The following is a 27,569-nucleotide window of genomic DNA, read 5'->3' as shown; positions in this document are numbered from 1 at the left end:
AACAAATATTAATGCTCATAAATGTGGTCCCATGAACAGTATTTGTGAATTTTGCCACACTAAGCATTTTGCGGCTGAGCAGCCATCTGACAAACTATTCAATCAACGCAGCCACAAGGGTAGGGAACATTCAAAAAACACTCTTATTTTTTTTCCGTAATTTTGACGGGCTTTCAACTAGTATGATATATAATATTGCAGCAGCACTTGTATGAATGGTGCATTCGTACAAACGACAGGGCCAGTAATACAACATTAAGTGTAATGGATATCACATGCTTTATTATTTAACCTTTTTGTCCTATATCAAAATATTGTGTAAGAGTTGTCTGAGTGGCTATTGAATTATGTGATAAAGGGAGGTGCTTAAGGGATAATAAATAATATAAGTGAAACATTTTCAAAATAAAACTTTTTAAAAATTGCTTTACAGTAAAAAAGTTTAAAAGGTAGTATCAGAGAATATCTTAAAAAGTAAACATGGGGTTAGGAGGACTAGTTGTATAATAGATTCAGAAGCTGCATGACAAACATTTGATAACAACAGGTCAGACCTACAGAGCTGACAAGCAGAGGCATGTCACTTGTCTATGTGTATGGTGCAGTTACCCTACTCTGTCATTGCAGTGTTATATGACAATACCATATACATCTTAGGTTATTTTCATTGGGCAGTCAGATCACTTCTTTATGGTTTTATTGTTCCCAAGGAATACTGTATTATCATACAAATTATATTTAATGCACACGCATCCCCTAGACACAATGGAGACACCCCCTTTGTGGTTTAAATCAATGCTCTTGAGATTGAAGTCTTTTACTTAACTTGGAACAAGGCATTGAGGCATGAGGCACAAGGTGGCTGCCTCCGATGTACCCATTTGACTTCCAGGTTTTGATTGCGCTAAACTACTGTGCTAAACACCTGAGATACCTGTAAGATCTAACACAGGGCCTCATTTACTAATGGCAAAGCAGTCATGGTGCAATGCAAAATAATCTTTGGGAAAATCTAGGGACACAGGGGCAAATGGAGCCGCGTGATGTCACCAACTTGTATTGGTTTGTGTTCGCGGAGCTGAAGTCTGCACTGGCCAATAACAAGGAACGCCGTAGCTGCTTCCAACTTCTAAGAGCGGCTAAACCAAGCAGTATTTTAGCACAAAAACAGAAACATTTAATTTATTGAAAACAGTGGTTCTAAAGCGGCAGTAGGCAGGGCCGGATTAACCCGAGGTCTAACTGGGCTACAGCCCAGGGGCTTCGGGCATCCAGGGGGCCCTTGAAAGTGCTCAGCAGCATTATTGATCAGTCGGGGGCACCCCCTCACTGGGGAATGGAGGCCCTCTTAGCCCAGGGGCCTCCATTCCCTTAATCCGGCCCTTGCAGTAGGTTGGGTATTGATGTGATGTTTACACTACACATTACTTCTCTTCAGATATTTCTGTCTCCCCACAAACCCTTGTGCACTACTAGTTTCTGGAGGCATCTCAGCAGAGTTGTCCACTGCTCTGGACTCCTGAATTTTCGGGGCATTCTCCCAGACTCCCGGAGGAGTAGATAGCCCTCATTGGTGACCACCCTCCTTCTTGTAAGAAAGGCAGGAGGGGGTTATGACGTTGTTACTCGCAGGGTGAGTCCTGATGACACAATTCGTGTCATCATTACCCCCACACACCACTGTGCGATGATGCACTTGCCCATTGGATCTGTCATCCGGATCTCCTATAGGGGAGGTCCAAAAGTAGGCAAGTGTGCCATCAAAACTCCAGAGAGCAGCCATGCACCTTTATGTGTACTGGGCGGACTAGATAGGTACACTGGTGCAAAACCAAAGTGATTTGAGGTGCACATGCAGTGCGCTTCATAACTGTGATCCTCATTATCTGTTCACTAGGGGCCTGATTCATTAAGGATCTTAACTTAAGAAACTTCTTATTTAAGTCTCCTGGACAAAACCATGTTACAAAGGGATGCAAATTAATATTCTGTTTTGCACATAAGTTAAATACTGACTGTTTTTTCATGTAACACACAAATATCAACTTTAAATTTCAGTGTACATATAAGCTAGCAAGTATTTGTAAATAAAAATATAATGAAGTTGCAGTATGCAACAAGTAATGTTTGATATTCTGAGTCACTAGGTCTGCTTTGAGAAGCAATGAAAGGCAAAAGACTTATTCTACAAAATAGACATTTTTAGCTTGAGTGTCTCATTCAAATGATTAGTATAGGAAATGAATATTAGCATGCAAAATTAATATGTATTATGTGTACCATCTCCAGGATCTATGATCTCCACCGTTGCCACTTCTGGAAATTCCAGTGCTGCCATGACAGGCTCTGACAGGACAATCTGGAAGGTTTCGGACTGTTCATACTCTCCATCAGTCAGGATCCGCACTCTCCAACTTGCTGTGGTCTGACCAGGATTAAATTGTACTTGTTTCTGAGCCTTTCCTCTAAAATCCTTGTCCTTTTCTGCTGTACCATCTACGGTGCCAATACCTTTAGAAGAAGCGTACATTGAGAAATGTCAAGAATTTGTAATCTTGGTGTGAGTGCAGCTTAATGCACAATTACAGAAATACATTCATCACTGCATTTCAGCAGGAATCAGAATGAGGTGCTGACAACATGTGCATTCACTTTATTTTAAAAGGTCATTTGAAAGTTATTAAAGCACGCATATGGTTCACGCTGTTACATCAATATACCACAAAACAAAACTTTGTCATGCCTAGGCAACCTGTAATTTTCTAGTTTCATAACAAGTTGCCTGTTTCTGTCCTAATTTGCAATTTTACCTGTTACCTGTGCTTTCTTTTCACCATTATTATCCAAGGGAGGGATTATTCGTTTTATGAATTTGTTGTTTATTTGATGTAGACTGCCCAGTAACATTAACTATGTCGATCTATTATGGCATTTACTCAGGTAATTGAACAACAACATGTTCTAAAGCACACACTGGGGTATATTTACTAAACTGTGGGTTTGAAAAAGTGGAGATGTTGCCTATAGCAACCAGTAAGATTCTAGTTATCATTTATTTAGTACATTCTACAAAATGACAGCTAGAATCTGATTGGTTGCTATAGGCAACATCTCCACTTTTTTAAACCCACAATTTAGTAAATATACCCCATGGAGTCTTTTTAGACCTATTTTCAGTATTACAATCCTTTTTAGAACAAGCTGGTGAAGTAGCATATTCTTTGAGTAGCCAAAAGATAAAGCGCATCGTGCTATCCAGAGCTTCAATGCCTTTTAGCCAATAATAACATATCTCAAAGCTAATGAGGCCTGAAAACAGGTATATATATATATATATATATATATATATATATATATATATATATGTGTGTATGTGAATGTTTTGTCCAGCTGTACAAATTGTTGTATTTTTCATTAATAATCCATTGCCCTGCTGTATACCAAAATGTAACCATTTTGATGCAAGAAAACAACATAAAAGAGTTTGGCACTGGATTTTTTTTATAACTTGAATTCTCAAATTTTATAAACTATCTGGGCTTAAGATTTACCAACGAAGGTGTTTTATTTAACAACAAACATTTTAATCCTCAAAATATTGTGATAAATCATTATTATTTTTCTTATTTTTTTCATATTTGGTTTTGTTTTCGGTATAGAGTGATTTTATTTGTTGTTATTTGCGCACAAGTATTATTTTGATAACTTTTTTTAAAAATATTATGGCTTGTCTTGACTGTGTTAGAAAACTCCATCTATTTTATAGGTTTTAAGATATTTTAAGGCAGAGGGATTTTTTAAATTATTAGCACTTTAATTTGGCAAACTGAATGCAACGGATACCATTTGATAATGCAATTGCCAGCTAACCCCCGTGACTCCCAGTTATTTTTATATAAGATTGTGACTGCTGTCATCTTCACATGAGCCATGGAATTTCTGCCAAATGTTTAGCCCAGTATAGCTATAAAAGAGATAGTCACAGTGTGCACAGCCATGATTTCTCCGTCTATAATAAAATCCATTGTCCCAGTATCTTAACCATTCGGCTTTTCTGAACGCTCCACACTATCTCTGGTCATATAATACTTCAAGCACTATTTTGTAATCTCTTTTCTGCTTTATAGGTAAATAAAATCAGTTTTAGAAATAAAATAACTTATATGTAGACGACTTTATAAATTCTTTGCAACATTGTCTGTCTCAGCAGATCTGTCTACACATAGGACCTTATTAATCTATAACCATGTTTAGAAAATGTCAATCAATTAACAGATGTTGTAAGACAATGTTTTTTCTTTTTTTTAGGCCACGCTGAAATGTCATAATCTCTTTCTAGTTTCCCGAGGGATCACAGAAGAGTTTTTTTTTGTAATTCCTGGGGCATCCTGTTAACAGAACGTGTTCAAAAACACACAGCGGTAGCCAAAAATAGATGTCAGTCAGTAGAATCCGATAGTGTGCTCATTTCTACCATTTGGTTCATTGGACGCTGATTAGTTTTCAACACCTCCTGTATCAACTTTGACTGCCAAACAGGCTGAAAAGAAGTACAGTAGTCAGTTCAAGGGGGTCTAAGGAATTTGTTACAACTTGATGAAATCAGCTCACAGCGGCACGGCGGGCGAGTACTAATCTCGTGTTGCTCTTTGTTGAATGTTCTTTCATTTGTATTATTCCTTCATGCTTGGTTTACTATCCACATGGGCACTTTTAGATGTATTGTAATATATAATATTCCTGATTAAATAGTAATTAAATCTATAAACTGTCTATATAGCATGCTTGCTGATTATTTCATAAAGGCTTATTTTGGGGGTTTTTTCACCCCTATTTTTTACTACCGACCATTACTATTATTTAGATGCAAGAAGGGGAGGAAACAGATTCAGAAGCTTAAAATTAAGTTATGTCCGCTGCTGCCATAGAAAAACTAAAGGGAATGTCCAGTCAAGCAGTCATTTCTTATGTATTAGTCTCAGACAGGGAGTGGTCTATTAACAGATACAATGAAAATGTGCACTATGCAGTTACCATGTCAACAAATTAACTTGGCCCAGTCTAGTTCAGTGGTCACTAGCAATTGTGGCTTAGTGGCTAGCACTTCTGCTCACTGCAGTAGGGTCATGAGTTCGATTCCTGACCATGGCCTTATCTGTGTGGGGTTTGTATGTTATCCCTGTGTTTGCGTGGGTTTCCTCCGGGTGCTCCGGTTTCCTCCCACACTCCAAAAACATGCTAGTAGGTTAACTGGCTGCTAACAAATTGACCCTAGTCTATGTGTGTGTGTGTGTGTGTATGTGTGTGTGTGTGTGTGTATGTGTGCGTGTGTTAGGGAATTTAGACTGTGAGCTCCATAGGGGCAGGGACTGATGTGAGCAGGGCCGGATTTACCGCTAGGCAACCTAGGCACCTGCCTAGGGCCTAGCGGCTCTCGGGGGGCACAGCTGGGGGGGACAGGAGCAATTTAAAAAAAAATGAAAAAAATAAAATAAAATTCGGCCCCTCCCCCGACTCGCGGCCCCCCTCCCCCCGAGAGTCTAGCGGCACAGCTGGGGGGGACAGGAGCAATTTAAAAAAAAATGGAAAAAAAATAAAAAAAATCGGCCCCTCCCCCGACTCGCATGTGTTTGCATGGGTTTCCTCTGTTTTCTTCTCACAGTCCAAAAACATTCTGGTAAGTTAATTGGCTTTTGACAAAATGGACCCTAGTGTCCATTAATTCATTAGAAACCAAAACAATGGCAACTAATGTGAATTCAGACTCAAAAAATGTCTGTCTCCATTGTGTTTTTCCTAGTTCTTGCAGAAAGTGTAGCCACTTTAAAGTGTGCAGTGATGTCTTTGCTTTATGGCAATGTTTTGGAAGGCAGTGATAAGCAATGAAAAAAACAAGTACCTGCTATAATTTTATGTACTATTTTATCTTGTTTTGTGGATTCACCCTAACAAGTCTCAGTGGCTATGAAGAATGTATCATTCTTCCTCTTTAGTGACGAGGTAAATGTCACTGATAATTATAAGTCATGAAGTAATTCTGCCTAGCATGCCAGATTAAATATTGAATTGCTATGCTTCAAATCACATCATTCAGTCATTCATACGGTATCTACTTCATAGATCTCTAGAACTTTATATAACTCCACTACAGGACACATTTTTAGTAACAACCTTTTTATGATCCAAGTTATGGAGACAGACCGAGAAGCTGCATTAAACTGAGAATGTTAATATAACATGAGATTCCATCAGAAATAGTAAATATAGTGATATATATATATATATATATATATATATATATATATATATATATATATATATATATATATATATATATATATAGTAAATATCTTGTCCATCAGAGACAATCCTATCCATTGAGGTGAAATTCAGTAGCATGTACTATCAGAATGAAAGGTACCACTGACCCACTGGTAAAATGGAGTACACCATTCATTCCCAAATAGTTTTCATTTAATTTGTATTACCTTTTATTTATATGTTGCCAACATAAATGTGTTTGGATTTTGGGTGGAAAGCAGAGCACCTGGTCCTCCATGCAAGGAAGCAATGCTAACCACTGTGCGGCCCACATAACCTGAGAATGATGTCAAAGGGTTTTTTCAACTGAAATTTTTGGGGTGGAAACAAGAATCAACTATGGTCGGCACACCTGCTGTGCAAACTAGACCGCCACCTAGAGCGCCAATGTTTAGGGGGTATCAAAACACTGAATGAATGACAATGTCAATTTCCATCTTATGGCCACGCCCCCTCTGGGGAGGGGTGAGGGGCAATGGGCAGAAACTTCGCTTCGAGTGCATAAAATCTCAGCACTGACCATGGTCTCACCCTCTGCCCAGTGCCCTTGCATTTTGAAGATATGTGCTACCACCCCAGTGTGCTCAGCTGCCTGTCTTAGTAATAGCTATGGGGCAGTTCATTCTCCATTTGTTGGACTGCCCATGTATTAGGAGAATTGTTTGGCTTCCACACACAACCTATGCCTATTATGAAAGCAGACACCTGGGGGCACTTGGGTGAAGGGACACAGCCCTGTCCAATTAGTGAGTTCAGTTCTTACCCAGATTTTCCAACATATTAAAACAATATAAAGATAATTTGAAGTGAAGAAACCTTTTAAAGCACCAATAAGGATTTTGCTTGTTGACTGGGATGGTCCTTTAGAAATTCCTAAGAAAGACGTGTTGGGGTTTCCTAGACTAAGTGGGTTTTCTCACAAAGTCTAAGGAAATACACAGTTAAACAACACAACTGAACAAACATAGAACCAGCTCTGATACCTGCCAGTAACAGGATTCACATGCAGCAGCCACCACTGTACTTCTTGTTTCATGTTCCTGGACATTGTAACTTAGTAATTATATCTTTGATTTCCCGGTTTCACTCTCACCAGCTGCTCATCTCCTGCCCTCTCTCTGACCCTTCACTTGTTACTTCTGATATCCACAACTCTCTCGCTTTTATATTCTCACCATTCACTCCTACCCCTGTCTGTCCCTTCACAGCTCTCCTGCCAATAAATCTCCCTCACATTATTTTCCTATTGCCTTTGTATACTGTTCTGAACTATACCATTATAGTACATCATTGTCATTGTACTGCTCTACCACCACATTGCTGTGCCACAGTGTGCCATTGCTCTTGTTTTACTACATACTTCATTGCTGATTACCGATTACATTCTCACTGTCATACCTCCCTTGTCCCCATCTGGGCTTCTACATTCCCTAGGCCCAGACATCATCATAGCCCCTGCACCTTCTAGGCCCCTGCGCCATCCTGTCTCATGGCCCCTGCACCATCTAGGTCCCTGCGTCATCCTGTCCCATGGCCCCTGCACCATCCAGGCCCCTGCACCATCCTGGATCATGACCCCTGCACCTTCTAGGCCCCTGTACCATCCTGGATCATGGCCCCTGCACCATCCAGGCCCCTGCACCATCCTGGATCATGGCCCCTGCACCATCCAGGCCCCTGCACCATCCTGGATCATGACCCCTGCACCTTCTAGGCCCCTGCGCCATCCTGTCTCATGGCCCCTGCACCATCTAGGTCCCTGCGTCATCCTGTCCCATGGCCCCTGCACCATCCAGGCCCCTGCACCATCCTGGATCATGACCCCTGCACCTTCTAGGCCCCTGTACCATCCTGGATCATGGCCCCTGCACCATCCAGGCCCCTGCACCATCCTGGATCATGGCCCCTGCACCATCCAGGCCCCTGCACCATCCTGGATCATGACCCCTGCACCTTCTAGGCCCCTGCACCATCCTGGATCATGGCCCCTGCACCATCCAGGCCCCTGCGCCCTCCTGGATGTTTGTTGCACAAATATTCCTCTGCACTATCTGGACCCTCCAGGATTCTATCCCATACTTGCCAACTCTCCCGGAATGTCCGGGAGACTCCGGAAATCTGTGTAGATCTCCCGGACGACGGTGAGAGCCAGCAAGTCTCCCGCATCCTGCAACTCCTAGCTAAGGTAACTCGATTCGCGGTGAATTGCGTAATTTTGGCCCTGCCCCTGCGACAAGACGATGTTCCCGTTGCGGGGGCGGGACCAAAATGATGCGATTGACTGCGCCCCGCCCCCTCCGCCCTCTAGTCTCGCTCCCTGTTTGGGATTTCCTGGACTTCACACTATTTGAAAGTAGGCAAGTATGTGCTATCCCACATAGGCCCCTGCACCATCATAGCGCCTCTACATCATGGCCACAGTATTTTGCAGACCTCTGCAGAATAGTTAACCTCACAATGCCTATTGGTCCCATTTCCTCCTATTGTCTCTTACTACCCCCTCCCTTTACAGGGGCAAACGCAGAATTGTTAAGGGGGGGTTCCCCCGCCCCCAAAAAACACCCAAAATATATATATATATATATATACCAGTATGAAAAACCCTTGTGAGAAGCAGACATTTCTGAACATAATTAAAGTATCAAATATTATTTATCTGCAATGGAGGTTCTCATAATTTCCTTAGAAAGGCACCACGTTACTTGGCCACTCTCCAGGGCTTAAGCTAATAACGAAATGGTCGCATGTGCAGCAGCTCCATTTCACCAATGCTGAATTGTACAGCAGCCGCGGTGCTGTCAAAGAAGCGTCCGTGGCAGTGCTGTATTGTAGCACAATACAGCACCGCCACGGACGCTTCTTTTACAGTGCCGCGGCTGCTGTACAGTACAGTGCTGTGTAGGGGCAATGTTTAGCGCCCGTTCGTTCGCAGAGGGGAGGGGTTTCTGGAGAACCAGAAACCCCCACTGCCTGTGCCCCTGCTTTAGAATGTAAGCTCTCACGGACAGGGTCCTACACCCTATGTCTCATGTCTGTTCTCTGTGTCTCATGTCTCCCCACTCTCAGTTGCCCTCTCTGTCCCCATTTTGTTTCCCGCTGAATGATTTTTGTATGCTATGGGATTTGTCCTGTTAATTGCATCCATGCATTATTTTGCTTATCTGTACCCATTGTTCTTATCTGTATATACTGCAAGTCTGTAATTTTGTTGTATGTTGTATGTGATTTAAGGGTCTATTTATCAAAGTTGCCCCTCTATGTACGGCGCTGCGGAAGCCTTGTGGCGCCTTACAAGTAAAATCTTATAATAACAATAACTCAAAGTACTGCCAGCTGTGGTTGAAGTGGAATTTTAGAAGTGGGGGTATGGAAAATATAATGAGAATGTGAGTAAATGGAATTAAAGCATCAGTGGAAACAGAGATTTATAAGCACTATAAATACATGCAATAGCCATGTTAGCAACATTAGTTGTTTAAATACAATCATGAAATTGTTTCATTAAATATGAAAAAGTCATATTTTATAATGCTCAAATTATTAAGTGATTTAAAGTGAATCTGTCTACTTAAACTAATATATTCACATTAAAATAAATAGATGTTGTTTTCAGAGCTCCCAGACATATATTTTGTGCCAGCAACAAATGGGTACTTCTGTTTGCTTCTGCTATCTTAATAACAGGATAAAACAAGTCCTGGAGCAAGTGGCTGTATGTTTGGTGTTACAGCTATATACCTCCCAACATATAGAATCCCGAAAATGGGACAAAATAAGCACCGCCCCTGATTCACCCAAACTCCACCCACAAATGGACATATTTGGTTAAACGCCACCAACTTTCCTGTTAAACCCCGCCCCTATTGCAGCATGCAAATCGGGATGTCTCTTCAAAATCAGGACAGTTGGGAGGTGTGCAGCTATACAAAGGGCCATAACAGGTTTTTGACCTAACAAACCAGTCAATTACCAGCAGCTCTCAGGCCCTAATAAAGCTTGGTGTTGTCAGAACACACTTTACTCTCAGTCTGAGGAAGAGAGACAATGATGGACTAAGAGAACCATTCTGACAAAGAATCTTTGAATACATAAAGTGTAGACAATTCAATAACATACTTGCCAACTCTCCCTGAATGTCAGGGAGACTCCCTGAAATAAGGGTGATCTCCCTCACTCCCTGAAGAGTCTGGCATTCTCCCTGATGCTGAGCCAGTACAAGACGTGGTTGGCTTCGCCATCTGTGGTAGGATGACACAGTTCAGAAATTGTGTCCTATGTCCATGTATTGATACCTATGGAGGTGGCCATTTTCATGGAGACCAAGATTTAATCAAAGACTGACAGGTAAGACAACATGACTTCAGTAATGGAGACAGAAATGTAAAAGACACTTCAGTCTCTAGAGATTAATTAGCTGCTTTTCTTTAACCATTGTTGCCTACTCTCCCACATTTCTGGTAGACTTCCCCGGCAGGGGCGGGGCTTAATGATGCAAATATCACGTCATCTTAGCCCCTTAGAATGATGTGATTTGTCCCGCCCCGCCCCCGCACGACCACCTCCCCCGGGATCTCCCTGAAGCTAACGAGGAAAAGTTGGCAATTATGTTCAATAATATATTGTAAAAACAATATGGACTTTTTCTGTGTACTGGTACCCAATTAATCGAATACTCAGTCCTACACAATCGATTACACACACTGCAAAAAAATAAAAGTTTAGTAAATTTAGCCAGTAGTTACCGCCTCATATTTTATGTACCCTTTGTAAGACATAGGGGTTAGAATAACTTACTGATAAATGATGTTTCTCCCAAGTATCCTCTACGCCGCAGGATAACCTCTAAATGTTTGGCATCTTCATTCACAACATAATACTCCTTCTCTATCGAGATCCAAGCCCAATTCAGACGAAAATGCTGATTCTTCAGCTTATTTCCTCCTGTAAAACATAAATGTACATTTTAAAATCATGTTTCATATTTTCTTGGTTCTCTGTTTCTGTACTAATTAAAGAGAAAGTCAATTAATTGTCTTTGTCATTGTGTGATCATTTTAAAGATGCTGCGATTCCTACAGCAAATTAGGCATTTTTAGACCGAACTGGCTGCAAATCAATCAGTGCATTGGTCCAAAATACCACAAACTATGATCAACAGCCAATTGGAATTCTTTATATGTAAATCAGGACAGCAAACTTATGGTGCCCCATTAAATCCGACCATTCAGCCCATTAGTTCTCTGAACATTTGGCATTTAGTGTATTGTAATTCAGGATGTTTGATGTTTTGAACTACAATATGTTATTGTTATTATTATTTTTAATATTATAACCTTTATTTCTATAGTAACAATATTTTATGCATCGCTTAACAAAGAACGTTTAATCATTTGCTCCAAGGGAGCCAAGTGTCTAAACAAGACATCGTAAGATAAATAGCGTTTGTGGCTAATTGATCACAACAATATTAAAGTATTCTCCTGACTTAAAGAAGGGGTAAATAAAGTAATTATAAAACATAGGGTGATCTTAAATTTTATTTACCAAGAGTTTACTAGTAAATGATATAAATAGGATATAGAATATACATAGGATATAGGATATTACAACACAATGTCCCTCTAACAAGGTAGAGATGCAAAACCACTTTTAGCCAGAAGATACAGAGGACATTCATTAATTCAACACAACCTATTTCTCTCCCTGCGGACCCATACACAGCTCTGTCCTCTGTGATCTCTGTAACGTAAAAGCCGCTTTGTTAAATAAATAATGAAAAATAATCTTTATCTGAACACTTAGACATTGTAACACATGAAATACCTTTTGGTTTCATTGAACCTAATCAAGTGTCTCAGAAAAAGTTGAGGTGCATGACTGATTTCTTTATCTCCCACTGGAAAGAGGATTTGTAGGGTCACTTCTAATTAACAGGAGGAGGAATTATACTTTTTAAACAGGATATACATAGGGCGCTCATGTGTCTCGGTTTTGTCAGAGCGGTTACCTTTCTTTCCACCCAAAATCTTTAACTCACAGTGCTTATTTAACCAGAATTCAGCCTCCTGATACACCCAAGTACAGTTTAATTAACGTTTTATCTTCCTCAATGGAAGTTTGGGGCATTTCTCATAACCTGAACAAACTTCAGGTCACAGGAGTGCTCCTGGTTTAATTTTAAAACGATCAGAGCCCTAGATATACATGGTGCGTTGGGAATAGTTGTGCAAAAGGATCACCAAATTACAAAATGTGATTTCCCGATATTTAGACAGTGTCTTAATGAGATCCAACCACCTGAGCCTGCAATAATTTAAGATGTAACATCACTGGCTATTCAATCAGTCGCTGCATTTACTGTGGACCCCAATCTTATCAGACCGAAGGGGCACATTTATGAAAAATCATATAAACTAACAGTAAAGTATAATTTCTTATCGCTGCGTATTGCAACAAAAAGAAGTCTCGCATACCCCCCAACATGCAAGTGGCACTGTCACGATGGGGGCATGGACCAGTGCTAGGATGCCCATTAGCTATCTCCCTTCCCCAAACATTCCCTCCAACGGGACAAACATAGCCCTACATTCGGGACTGTCCCGCTGGAATCGGGAGGCACGGTCTTGCCAGGACAGTAACTCCAATAAGTGGCTGTCCCAGTGACGACTGATTAGCATTGAGACGTCTTTTGCCGCAGTTGCCAAATACTAGACTATCGAGTTCTGTCCTAGCTGTATTCATTGCTCATTTGTGACCATAATTGAGCGCATGTCCGCATAACTTATTACACTGGACAGGAAGGAGGGGAGGGAGCAGAAGAGACCCCTCTAAAACACTCCGATGGTTCATTACATAAGACCTACTAACACCGTGCTTAGACAAGCTGCAGAAAGCTAAGCTTTTCAGAGATTGTTAATTTGCCCCATTTACTATGGGGACGTGGTATTGAACATCAGAAATATCTGTGATATATTCAGCATTAGATGCTTAACAAATTCCTCAGATACTTAAAATTGCATTAATCCTGTGAAAGTGCTGTTTTCGCAGGATGTACGAGGGATGATAACCAGGGGCCTGATTCATTAAGGATCTTAACTTAAGAAACTTCTTATTTCAGTCTCCTGGACAAAACCATGTTACAATGCAAGGGGTGCAAATTAGTATTCTGTTTTGCACATAAGTTAAATACTGACTGTTTTTTCATGTAGCACACAAATATCAACTTTAAATTCCAGTGTACAAATAAGCTATCAAGTATTTGTGTGCTACATGAAAAAACAGTCAGTATTTAACTTATGTGCAAAACAGAAAACTAATTTGCACCCCTTGCATTGTACCATGGTTTTGTCCAGGAGACTGAAATATAAAGTTTCTTAAGTTAAGATCCTTAATAAATCAGGCCCTAGGCCCCTGAATTGTTAGGATGGGTTCCATACACCAGTGCTGACAATTCTCTTATTTGCCTGATGTCAAGTTTAGCTCTGTAGGAGGTCGCAAGGGGTGGACCCCACCACAAGTTATATTTGGGGGGACAAGAGGAAGGCAAATGGGGGTGGGAGGTCCTAACATTTACAGGAAAGATGAGAGGGGGCTGGATAGTATTAAACTAGTTAGTATAGTTATGCCATAGAGATGTGAACAGTACACACAAAAACATCTAGCTACTCAAAGGGTTGGACAATACATAAACATAAAAATCGCAATGAGTACAGAAAATGCAATGTATGAAGTGAGGTCACAATTATACTCCTTCCATGCAGAGATATATTTACTAAATAGAAATAGGGAGAGACCCACGCATAGCAGGTTATGATCACTGGTTTGTGTTTCCTTTCAAAAAAAAGTTTAATGACTATTCTTATATGTGCCATATAGAAGTCTATGATCGCTGTCATCACTGTATAGACTATATTTAGAAAAAGAATCCAAGTAATATTAGAACACAAGCCACGCAGAAAGATATAGGCAGACACGTCTGAGCATTATAACAATAAGCAATGTAGTGATTTGACACTAAGATACATGCCCTGAATGTGTGGTTTTTTTTTTACACTGGAAAAACACCTGGCTCAGAAGATTATAAATACACACCCTACAGCTAGAAGCACTTTGCTGAAAGACTGGATGTACATTCTTAAAATAAAACTCATAGCCTGAAGGTATATAGTCACACACAAATATAATTCCTCAGGTGGCGCCAGACTATTTCCTGCGCACTGTCAGATTACCGTAGATGTGAAAACAAGGGCAGACGGCTTGTGTGACAAAGATAAAGATTTGGAAAATATAAATATTGAATAGCTGATAACAAGTTGCGGCTAATAGGATTAAGTGTTGGATTGACAGGGACATACCGGGAAATGTGTACAGGTTATCCTGCGTTTAAGACAAACAATTCATCTCTAACAAACAAGAAATAACACATCCCGACAGCAGACTGAAATATACTCACATTGGAAAAACACACAGTGACAGCACTCAGAATACTAACACACTGACAGCACTCAGGATACTCATATACTGTGACAGCACTCAGATCAGCTAGACACTGTGACAGCACTCAGGATTCTTACACACTGCGACAGCACTCAGAATACTGACACACTGACAGCACTCAGGATTCTTACACACAGTGACAGCACTCAGAATACTGACACACTGACAGCACTCAGGATACTTATATACTGTGACAACACTCAGGATCCTTACACACCGCAATAGCACTCAGGATCCTTACACATCGCGACAGCACTCATGATCCTTACACACTATGACAGTACTCAGGATCCTTACACACTGTGACAGCACTCAGACTACTGACACACTGACAGCACTCAGGATTCTTACACACTGTGATAGCACTCAGAACAGCTACACAATGTGACAGCACTCTGGATCCTTACACACTGTGACAGCACTCAGAATACTGACACACTGACAGCACTCAGGATTCTTACACACAGTGACAGAACTCAGGATCCTTACACACTGTGACAGCACTCTGGATCCTTACACACTGTGACAGCACTCAGAATACTGACACACTGACAGCACTCAGGATACTTATATACTGTGACAGCACACAGGACAGCTACACACTGCGACAGCACTCAGGATCCTTGCACACTGTGACAGCACTCAGGATTCCTAGGGGTATATTTACTATATTTAGTGGAGATGTTACCTATATCAACCAATCAGATTCTAGCTGTCATTTTGTAGAATGTACTAAATAAATAATAACTAGAATATGATTTGCTGCTATAGGTAATATCTTCACTTTTTCAAACCTACAGTTTAGTAAATATACCCCTACACACTGTGACAGCAAATATTTTTAAACTATTTGTATTATTATTATTATTATTATTATTATTATTATTAGCAATAGTAGCAGTAGTAGTAATAGTAGCAGTAGTAGTAATAGTTACAGTAGTAGTAGTGTAGCTGAAAGCTAATGTCAGGACTTTCAGTCCCACTGAGATATGTGAACTGGCCGGGTCACACATGCCCATATTCCTCAAGACTGGCCCGACGGAGCTGTAAATTAAACCTTACCATATCCGGCCAGTATTGTCATTGCAGCTGAGTATTGCCCAGGTGTCCCGGCAACATTTTATTGATTGACTTAGCAATAAGCGGCGATAGAAAGTCATCGCTATCACTCATTTTTAATAAATATGCCCTGTATAAGGTCTTGTGAAAACATTGCCTAGGGCCAACGACAAAAGTTTTACTCTTCCATTGTGTATGGGTCACATCAGATAAAATAAGAGGTAGACAGGTGGAAGGACACAGTATCTGTGACCCTCGGGATATAGTTGTCGGGCACTGTATCTGTGGCCCTTCTGGGGGCATTTAGTCCCCTTCCCTTCCCTTAAGGTTCATTGTTTGACGTTAAACAAAGGCTGTGGCCAAATTCTCTCCACCGCTGAATTGTTTGTCAGCTATTTGTGCTGGTTATTGTTGTGACAGTTAGTTGGGATAGGGAGGCAGGAAGTTTCCCAGTCTTCAGTCTTGTAACATTAACTCATAACCATAGTACCGGCTAAACCTATCCCAAGCCTTAACCTGGGTCCTTAATCCAAATCTAACATTAGCATACCTCCAATATAAGCCCTGCCGCTGTTCTGCCCAAACCCTGCCCACAAATGGGCAAATTTTGGAAAAACCCCACCCACTTTTCTGTTAAGCCCCAGACGTTTTCCGGTCTGCGGAACGGGATGTCCCTCCAATATCGGGACCATTGGGAGGTACGAATTAGCCCAAAACCTATAATCTCTACCCCTACATTCTGAAATAAAGAGAGAAATACACATCAGGGGCCTGATTCATTAAGGATCTTAAATTAAGAAGTTTCTAATTTACGTCTCCTGGACAAAACCACGTTACAATGCAAGGGGTGAAAATTAGTATTCTGTTTTGCACAGAAGTTAAATACTGACTGTTTTTTCATGTAGCACACAAATACTTGATAGCTTATTTGTACACTGAAATTTAAAGTTGATATTTGTGAGCTACATGAAAATACAGACAGTATATAACTTATGTGCAAAACAGAAGACTCATTTACACCCCTTGCGCTGTAACATGGTTTTGTCCAGGAGACTGAAATAAGAAACTCCTTAATTTAAGATCCTTAATGAATCAGGCCCCAGATCACCAGTCATAATGTTGTAATATTGTTACAGTCCTACTTAGTTAGTTAGATAGTTAGTTAGTTTGTATAAACTTTCATTAGAAAATACAGCAAAAGTCGTAGCTCATCTATCCAAGTTCAAGATGGAACAGAGCCCACACCACAAATTCACTTTATTGGCTAAGTAATAATTGCAGCTTTGACTTTACATATGGAAGGTTACAGCAATTGGTATAAAGTGAATATGCCTTACACACATTCGCCTCCTTGATTAATGCATCTCACAGAGAGTTCATTTGATTAATAATAGCCTCTACATTCCAGTGGCGCACGCAGGGGGGGTTTCTGAGTCTCCAGAAACCCCCCATGCGCTAACTAAATGGCCACTATAGCGGCACTGTCCTATACAGCAGCCGCGTCGCTGTCAAAGAAGCGTCCGCGGCGGTGCTGTAGTGTATACAGCACCGCCGCGGACACTTCTTTGACAGCGCCGCGGCTGCTGTATAGGACAGCGCTGCCTAAACGGAGCTGCTGTGCATGCGCAGTAGTTTTCGCGCGGGTTGGGTTGTTGTTTTTTTTTGTGTCGGGGGGAACACTCCGTGCGCCCCTGCATTCCACTCCATTTTGGCAGTGCCTGTGGTGCCAACCTTTAAAGGAGACAAGTTAATGATCAGGAACACATCTGACAATGACAGGATACAATGCATTGCTGTGGCATTTCTCCACCAGGCAGATCTACAAAAAGAGGGCGAATTTGTGCTCCTTGTTTTGTAAAATAAGTTTCAGTGAATATTTGTGTCAATCTTTACCATGAATAGTAATAATATCTTTTTTCAGTGTGTGAGGGAAAAAAAATCTTAATTGGGGAACATGAGATACAATTATGTGAATTTGAATCCTAGAAAGTGAAAATGCTTTGTCTGGTACAAGATAAGTAGAAGTTTGAAACGTTAGTGTTCAATTTGTTCTCGACTATGTATCAATATAAAAAAATGATGCTTAATAACGCTATTGCCAAAAACCAGCCAACAACCTGGTATAATTAATCTTTCTGAGGAATTTTAGGCATATTATATTTTTATTCTTGCATTTCATAATGTTTTGGCAAAAGAACACATAAATACCACACTGAAAGGCTGTGGAGAAATGCCATGTGCGTTCTTTTCTATTTATTTTTAATTTATTTCAGATTAATTGTGCAAAGTAATCTTGACTACTTAACTTTTAATAATGCTTGAGTAGGCACACTTCTCAGTGACTACCCGTGATCCTTTAATGTTATTTCAATCCAAGCAGCAGCACTTCAGTCAATTGTTATGTCAAATTTACTGCAAGTTTACTCAGAATTGCTAACGTTTATATTTTAGAACCTCAGGTGGCAAGTGCAGGAGTGGGGCGAGACCATTGCGTCACCATGGCTCCTCCCCCTGCTATGTGATGGCGAGATTCATGGAAACTGCACAGTGGGGGCGGACCAGATTATGCAAACAAGCTCCACCTCCATCGGGCGCCAAGAGAGTCCCTCCCCTTCTGGAAATTCCTGGAGCGTAGGCAAGTATGAGTTTACATAAGCTGTCCACACGTGGGCACATCCCTTTGTGCGATCGGACTGCTTAATGACTGGATCAGCAGAAAATTTGGCAACATACATAAAGGAATTTTTCAATAAAAGCCAACTACCTATTAATGTGCTTGTCTTACTTATTTTCTTGGCCATGCAAAATAGCGATTACTCAAAAAAACTACATATATCATTCTGCATTGGTGCAGAGTCTGGAGTGTCTCAACTCACATAGAGACTTCATGTAATTATCTATGAGCAGCTTTCTTTGCAGACAGTGGTAGCAGCCTGTCATCTAAAAGCCAGATACTGACTGTAATTCCAGATAAAACACAGTATATGTTGTCATGTAAAGGTGAGAGTAAGAAAATGGTTCAATTGCAACTCTACACTCAAAAACATAAACCAATTTGGATTCTTTAGTGGCCCATTACATGTTCAGATGTGTTTAATAAAAATCTTGAATGCTAAACAGAAATTCCCCAGTTCATTCAAAAATGTCCTAACATTTCCAGTGGTCAAAAAAGGAACAAAATTTGTGAGTACTGTCGCACTTTGGTGTTTCATTGGTACAAGTGTACTGTACACCTCAGCAGACTGTTCCATACCAGAGAACGTCACATGTGAGTGCAGTTGGCAGATTATCTTGTGTGGCATGCCAGCACTATTCAGGCAATGTGCGGATATTGGTGACAATATATTTGGGGGGGGAAGGGGGGGTTGGCACAGTACTTATTAGCATAGTGTAGGCAGATCTAGGCTTGGCTTGGCAGATGTGGGATTCTTGTCCTTGAAATTTAAGTATATTATTATTGTCAATGTCATTCAGGTAGACACTCTATGGAGAAAGTTAAGTCATTTTATAGATAAGAATCAATACATCAAAGTCAAAAGTGGGAAGTTGGAAAGCCAGGATGAAAGGGCAGTGGGTTTAGAGTTTAAGAAAGAGACATTTAGGAGGTATGGAACCTTAAAGTACTTTATAGGTTCCTTGGAATGTAAATGACAAAATACTATTGAGCAAAATCAGTGTAATTAAACAACAATATTGGAACTGTAGAATGAAAGTCCTCCAAATAGACAAAATCTATTGCCAAATACACAATACTGAGGATTGACGGATATGGTCAAATCATCTCCTGGCTGCCACTTCTTAATCTTATTCTTTTCCACTTCAGAACATAATCCAATGTTCTTTTTATTTCTTACCAAAGTATTAGCATAAACGTAAAATATTTTACCAGCCTTTAATTCTAACAAGTGATTTTGTGAAGCATTTACAATGCTTTCCCTAGAGATAAGTGGAATTGTTGACGTCGATGTTGAAATAATCCTGGAAAAATGACGTATTAGTGTTTAATACATATTGGTGAAGATTTTTTGTAAACAGGTGTATGGAAAAAAAGCTAAAAGCCAAAAACATCCTAAAATATTGACAGTGTTTCAATACCCCCTCAACAGTCCTGGTTTTCAGCACCCAGTAAGGAAATACCGTATTTCCCCATGTATAAGACGCACCTTTTTACCCAAAATTTTGGGTCTAATAATTGGGTGCGTCTTATACAGGGGTAGTAGCACTTACCCTGTCAGATGACTCCTCTGTCCGGTAAAGTCTTCTTTCTGTCTGATTCTGATGCTGGAAACCCGATTAAGGTCCTCTCTGCGATGTCCGGATGTCAAGAAGGTCCGGAAAGGATTGTCAAGGTCCTGAAAGGATTGTCAAGGTCCTGAAAGGACATCCGGACATCGTAGAGAGGACCTTAATCGGGTTTCCAGCATCAGGATCAGACAGAGAGAAGAAAGAAGACTTTACCAGACAGAGGAATCATCTGACAGGGTAAGGCAGAATTCCCTATATTGTTGTCTCTCCTCTGTATAAGCTGTACAAATACTCTGAAAAAATTGAGGATAATGTTTATCCTCAATTTTTTCACATGATTTATATAGGTGCGTCTTATACAGTGGAGCGTCCTATACATGGGGAAATACGGTAATTTATCCATGGCCCTTACAGATATGTACATTTTGTGGATGCATTAGGGCATGACCCATGATACAAACCACACCTATTCCCAATTATTTGTCCTGATGTATTGTATCTCCCCCTAATATCATAGCTCCCAACTGTACTGATTTAGGCAGGGTTTTGCACCTGTTTTTTGTGCTCAATTTGAAATCTATGTTTTAGCTGCGTATGGGGGTCTGCACGTTTCTGATGGGAAGTGCTTTGCTGATGGGGGATTCCTGCGGAGTGTGTGCTAGATGCATGAAAGTTGTTAGTTACGCATCAATATTCAAAAATGAACCCTTATTTTGTGGGATGAGATTATTTAAAAGATATTGAAGGGTTCTACTGCATATAGAAAGGAAATATGGGCATCTTATATATACAATGTGGCAAAATAGGCAGAATTGCCTACAAAAAAAAAGCTCTGCTTGCCCAATGTTTTGCCCATTTGTAAATCACCTCAGCAGAACAGTACAAAATACTGCACCTTGGAGATCAAAGACAAGACCTGCTTCACTGACAGATAAAATCGGATTGTCAGACAGGTGAGGAGAGATTAGGTTTTCGTACCTACAATATAAATACTGCTGTAAATAGATGTCTTAACCCAAACAATAATATGTTCAGGCAGGTAATAACACCTACACAGTAAACTTAAATAAGACAAACCTGAATTGTATCACTTCTTTAAAAACACAAAACAAAACATACAGTTTTTTTTGTTTTTTTTTGCTCTTAGTGGAGATCAGATCTCTCCGCAGCAATACAAACAGTGACAAACATAACAGGGCATTCAAACAAATAGATTATTTTTATAAATCAGTTTATAAAATGAATTATTGATTAAATTAATGCAATTCTTAGCTGTTTGAATCCCATTCTTTAAACAATCAGGAAGAATGTTAATTATGGATGCTATATATTAATCAAATGTTTATGGAAAGCAAAACAAACAAAAAAATACAATGTTGTCAGGGCTATTTTTACCCTGAGATGAGGAGCGACCTTTGACTTAGGTGACAGAAGAGGCTGGATGGTCCGGCCAGCACACAAGGGTCACACCTATTCTCTGCTCTTGAAAGACTCCTCCACAAACTAGAGATCCAACCCCCTACCACTTGGTACTATCCCTCATTAAATCATACCTGCCAACATTTGGGAATCCAGCCCTCCAGGGAGTGTGGCCAAGGTACGATGGGGCATGGCCACACACCCCGGGGGGAAGGCCTAGTGCTTTGAAGCACTAGGCTGCCCTTCCCTCCAAACATCTCCATCGCTATGTGCACCAGTGTGCACGGCATCCATCCCCCACTGATCAGAAGCAGTGAATGAGACTTTCCTACTAAACTTACCACCCTCGGCTGTCCCAATTGTGATGGCAGGACAGAGCCCTGAAATCGTGACTGTCCTGCCTACATCGGTAATGTCCCACCTAAATTGGGACAGTTGGGAGGTATGATTAAATAAAACATTTTCCTTTTTCCCCCTAAAACATTGCTGTAAATGGGCTCATTTATAATTTAAATCAATCATGAGAGAGTGAGTGGACATCAGCATGCAGCCATTTTTTCCCAGTACATTTTGGTTACTCTGCACTGCCTGTGTGTATAGGGGTGTGTGAGTAAGGGTTCATGGGAAGCTACAATCACAGGGATCCTCCCCCCCTCTTCCACCCCCAGTCTGGAGTCATTTTATAGTCGTGAACTTAAGTTTTTCTTGTCCTAGCTTACAGAAAAAGAGGAGCCCATGGAAAATGGATGCATGAGCCCATGAGGCTCTGCGGAAGAGAAGGAGCAGGTGAGTAACATTTAACTACTCTCCTGGAATGATCCGCAGCAGAGGCGGGGCTTAATGACTTGATTTGCATAATTAAGCCCCCTTCCCATGAGCAATACCATGAACTGTAACACACAATCACGTCACAACACCCCCCCACACACATATTCGCGAATTATCCTTCAAAAAGTTGGCAAGTATGCAATTAGAGGGTTCTATTTACTAAAAAGTGATGTTAAGGATGTTTTTCTATCACAACGATAGAAAAATCACTTTCACCATGATTTAATAAGAAAATATTGTGGTGATACTGACTGGCAATGATAAGAGTAGCCTTACCGCGCTGACAGGCCAGTCTTGACGGATCTACGCATGACCTGGCTTGCCGTGAGGGGGGTAGATTGATGGCTATATAGTTAGTGTCAGGAAGCTTTCTTGTTCTCTGGTCATGTTACAAATATTCAAGAAACACCATCTGCTATGTGCGTCCCAATTTTTCCCTGTTCCTTCTACACCTTGTTGTACATAGGAAATTACATACAGGTGTTCAGTACAGCTACAGATGTGGCATTTTTTTCTGTTAAATTTATGTTGTCTAAGCATATATTTTAAGAACAAAGAGACTATTGTTCCTAATGACTTACACCGGTCTTCAGTATCCTCGGGCTGTGTGCTTTAAACTGTCAAGAAGATATACTTTTTCCCTTCCTTTATTGATAATAAATTAGACCACTCATTGTCTCAGAGCAGCATCATTTCCCATAAGCTTAGTAATATATTTTGTTCTTTACATACGCTTGAAAGTGGTTCTCCCCAGTACAACTCTTGGACGAGTGAAAATATCACCACCAAACTCATCCTAATATTACTTTCTACTCAGTCCTATTTTTAGTTTTCCAACAGTCTCCAAAGCCGGTCTAATAAACTGCTCATTTCAACTTCAATTGTGTTACATATAATTTCTTACATTAAGAGGGTTTTGGGGCTGCCTTTAGTAAAAATATCAAATTATTTAATTTCTTTATTTTAAATTATATTTACATCCACACATCTAAAATGCTAAAATACATTGTACCATACTTACATCTGTAGGGAGCAAAGGAGTGTAAAACTGTCATAATAAAGTACTGCAGTCAATGACCTTTAAGTCAGTGTAATCTGGTCATTACATAAAATAAGTATATATATACTCCAAATACATACTGATAGGTTAATTGGCTGCTATCTAAATTGACCCTAGTCTCTGTGATGTGTGTGTGTGTGTGTGTGTGTGTGTGTGTGTTAACACACACTCACGCCAAAGTCTTCCCATTCTGGCCAGTCAAAACAATACTATGTTTTTTTATCTGGGCTATAGGATTACCTGCACACAGCATTAAAAGACAAGTCTGTCCCAAGCACTAGCTGTTGGAATTAATTAATGTAAAAATCCAAAGAATTAGAGAAAGGGGTACAAGAGAGAGAGTGGAGTTACACTGTATAAACAAAAAACAACCTCTGCTCTCTCTCTCTATAAATAAAAATACACTCTATATGGACAAAAGTATTTGGTCACACATGTTATTAACTTGAGGTGTTTCAATTAGACCCATTGACAGAGGTGTATAAATACAAGCACCTAGCCGTGCAGTCTCCTTTTTCAAACATTTGTGATACTTAATGGGTTGTTCTGAAGAGGTCAGTGACTTCAAGCGTGGTATTGTGATAGGATGCCACCTTTGCAATAAGACGGTTCTTGAAATTTCATCCTTGCAGGATATTCCATGGTCAACTGTAAGTTGTTTTATTAGAAAGTGGAAGTGTTTAGGAACAACAGCAAATCAGCCACGAAGTGGAAGACCACGTAATATCACAGAGCGGGCTTAACCACTGCTAAGGCGCATGATGCGTAAAATTTGCCAACGCTCTGCTGATTCCATAGCTGAAGAGTTCCGAACTTCCACTGGCATTAATGTAAGCACAAAAACTGTGCGGCGGGAGCTTAATGGAATGGGTTTCCATGGTGTAAAGCACACAGACACTGGATTATGGAGCAGTGGAGAAGTGTTCTGTGGAGTGACAAATCACGCTTCTCTGTTTGGCAGTCAGATTGACGAGTCTGGGTTTAGCTGATGCCAAGAGAACGTTACCTGCCTGATTGCATTATGCCAACTTTGAAATTTGGTGGAGGAGGGATAATGGTATGGGGCTGTTTTTCAGGGTTTGGCTAGCCCCTTATATCCAGTGAAGGGCAATCTTAATGCTTCTCCATACCGAGTCATTTTGGACAATGCTATGCTTCCAACTTTGTGGCAGCAGTTTAGGGAAGGCCCTTTTTTATTCCAACATGACTGTGCCCCAGTGCAGAAAGCAAGGACTACAAAGACATGGTTTGATGAGTTTGGTGTGGAGGAATTGACTTGCCCGCACAGAACACTGACCTCAAGACCATTGAACACCTTTGAAATGAACTGGAACGGAGATTGCGAGTCAGGCCTTCTTGTCCAACATCAGTGCTCATTCTACAGAATGAATAGCCACAAATTCCCACAGAAACACTCCAACATCTTGTGGAAAGCCTTCCAAGAAGAGTGGAAGCTGTTATTGCTGCAAAAGGGGGACCAACTCCATATTAAAGTATATGTATTTGAATACAATGTCATTACAGTCCCTAATGGTGTAATGGTCAAGCGTCCGCATACTTTTGTCCATATAGGGTATATTAATATGTTGGATTTATTTGTATATATTTGATTACAAGCCCTTTGATATCACCCCCACCCCTAACCTCCCCCGAGCCATACAATTTCACTCAACATTGGCATTGGTGAACAAAGGCAGGTTTGCAGGGCACCCAGTGACCTTAGTGAGTGGGGACAGTTTGGATATTCATACTTTTTAGCATGTTATTACTGTGGATCTGATTCATTATTGGCTAAGGGGTCAATTATCGGGTGTTTTCACCAGATATTAACTGATGCCTTTCGCATCTTTTCGCAGTTTTTGGAGCTATCTAGCATTTTGCAGGGACCGGAACAGCGCTTCCGAAAAGTGACTGTCCCAGCAAAGTAGGAGGCTGGGATTTTCCCCGATCCTGCTCACAGTGATAAGTCGATGGAAGTAGGAGGCAGGGGAATTTCAGGAACAGGGCTGAGATGATCAGGTAATCACAGTGACTAGTAAGTAGAAGATTACTAAGTAGAATAGTGGCAATAACTCAGCAGCCCCCATAGATCACATTAGCCTGAGGGGTGATTTATGTGACCGGTGGACAGGACGGATGCTCTTATTATAGCAGAGTACTTCCTATCCTGGCAATAGGTGCTGGTCAAGCTGGATTAACATCGGTTTCCCATCTATTGCTCACGAGGGGGGAGAGGAAGACCGTGCAGCCTACAGAGGAGGGATCTGAAGAGATCCCTCTACTCTGTCTCCGGCAGGCCAATGAGGAGAAAGCAACCAAGTGCAAAAGCCGAAAAAAGCTAAGCTTGTTAAATAGGGCCAGTTCGCAATCCCCATAGACAATTGTGGGGTCAGATCTTGTAAACGTTACTCTACTGAACACATCAGATATACCACTTTAATATAAAGACACAATACTTAATAATGCAATAATCCTACATTATCACAGAATTTACTGCATGGTAGACCTGATAAATAGGCCTAATTCTATTAATGGACAACCATAAACAACATTTATTAAATAATATAAATAAACATATACATAAACCCAAATATGATAGTATGTCTAAACTTACGTGTCAAAACATTATATATTTAAGTGAATCTGTTGCCAACATACTAAGGAAGCGGCCATCTAGTGGGCTAGCCAATATTCCTGAAAATACAACTAATCCTTTCACTAGGAACCAATGAACCAATGACATCTTTGAGGCACAAAGTGAATGCATTTTCATGGATGCTGGTTAAATTACAAGCCTGTATTCTACATGAAACAATCCACCCAACATGCATGAACTGGGGCATACTTTTACATTACTCTTCAGCTAAACATTTCTCCAGTTTATCTCACAGATGAGAAGAACTGGGGAATTATTTGTTTCTTTAGAAAAAATGTTGGAGACGGTTATCATCAGTGGTGGAAGTGGGAGTGTATACGGTAGTATGCGATACCGCCACTTCTCCAACTCCCTTCACTGTCAAACCATCAAATTCCATTCACTTACATTCCCATTACATTTTTCGTACCGTCACTTCTAAATCTCCACTGGGACCACTGGTTATTGTTTTAAAGTTGGTACAGAAAGCAAAAGGGGTGGGTAAAGGAAAGACAAAAAAAATACCTGGGGAATGGGGAGGAGGGTACATAGTGGGGTAGGAACACAACAATATAGTATCAACAATTCACCTTAGGTACAGGGGTATCTAGAACTCCCTAACAATATTTCTAAACCGAGGCCCCTGACTGTGTAGATTGAGGTGACTCTATGAAGTGTGAGGTGTGGTGAGGCCGAACTGGAACGGGCCAGAGGGGCACCGTCCCCCTCAGTAACATAGACATGCCAATCGAACCATTTCATTCGCTGGGAAGAAGGCGCAGTGGAGTACTGGTTTTCATTTTAAATAAAGTGACAAACTAAAATTCCTTCTAACCCTTGAGTATATATGGTATAAGAATTTTTAGTAGAGCAGATGAATGGGGGGCTCTATCTAATAATACCTTAGGGGAAAGGTATCAAAATCTCTAGAAGTCACCAGAAAAAAAAAGGAATCCTTTGTCCCAACTCTCTAACACACAAAGCAGCAATTCTTAGCGACTTCCGCTGATTTAAAAACTGTGGATTCACCAGCACTGTTTAAAAAGCTCTGAGCTTTTCCCATTCATTTCCATTTGCCCATTAATTGCAATAGAGTTTCCACCTTGTTCAAATAAATGGGAAAAGCTCAAGTCTATTGACTTTACCATTAATAATGAAATTTGACACTCTTCTAGAGTTGTCAGGTGAATTCCAAATGAACCTGCTTTCTTGTGTTTACACATTTGTGTTGTCTGGTGCTCTTGTTTCTGGAGGTTTGAAAAACGGGTGACTAATAGGTTGAGTTGACTTTAATAAATTTGTTGACTATTTCAGCAAATCGACCTTTAGTAGTTGGCTCCCTTTATGTCTATATGGGTTAGGCTATGTGCATGCTGGTACTGGTACTGGTAATTAATACATTTCTCACTTTTTAAAAGTCATAACTATGGTAGGCCCCCACCTCTGTATAGTAATACTTTGACTAAGAAATCAAATTAAATACAAGAAGTCCAAATTTAATTAAAA

The 27,569-nt window shown here is 40.5% G+C and overlaps 1 protein-coding gene across 1 annotated transcript in view; it reads right to left on the bottom strand.

The window, feature by feature from the left end:
• Window positions 1-27,569, bottom strand: part of FREM2 (FRAS1 related extracellular matrix 2) — a 176,312-nt gene that overhangs the window by 92,193 nt on the left and 56,550 nt on the right. Inside the window, exons 3-4 of the mRNA XM_075199037.1 lie at window positions 11,116-11,262; window positions 2,281-2,511 (exon numbers count right to left, since the gene is read on the bottom strand). Coding sequence (XP_075055138.1) covers window positions 2,281-2,511; window positions 11,116-11,262 — 378 coding nt within the window. The remainder of the gene's footprint in view (window positions 1-2,280; window positions 2,512-11,115; window positions 11,263-27,569) is intronic.

The sequence above is a fragment of the Mixophyes fleayi genome, chromosome 2 (genome assembly GCF_038048845.1).
Source record: "Mixophyes fleayi isolate aMixFle1 chromosome 2, aMixFle1.hap1, whole genome shotgun sequence".
NCBI classification, from domain to species: Eukaryota; Metazoa; Chordata; class Amphibia; order Anura; family Limnodynastidae; genus Mixophyes; species Mixophyes fleayi.
The sequence above is the reverse complement of the archived record's forward strand: the minus strand, read 5'-3'. Positions and strand labels throughout refer to the sequence as shown.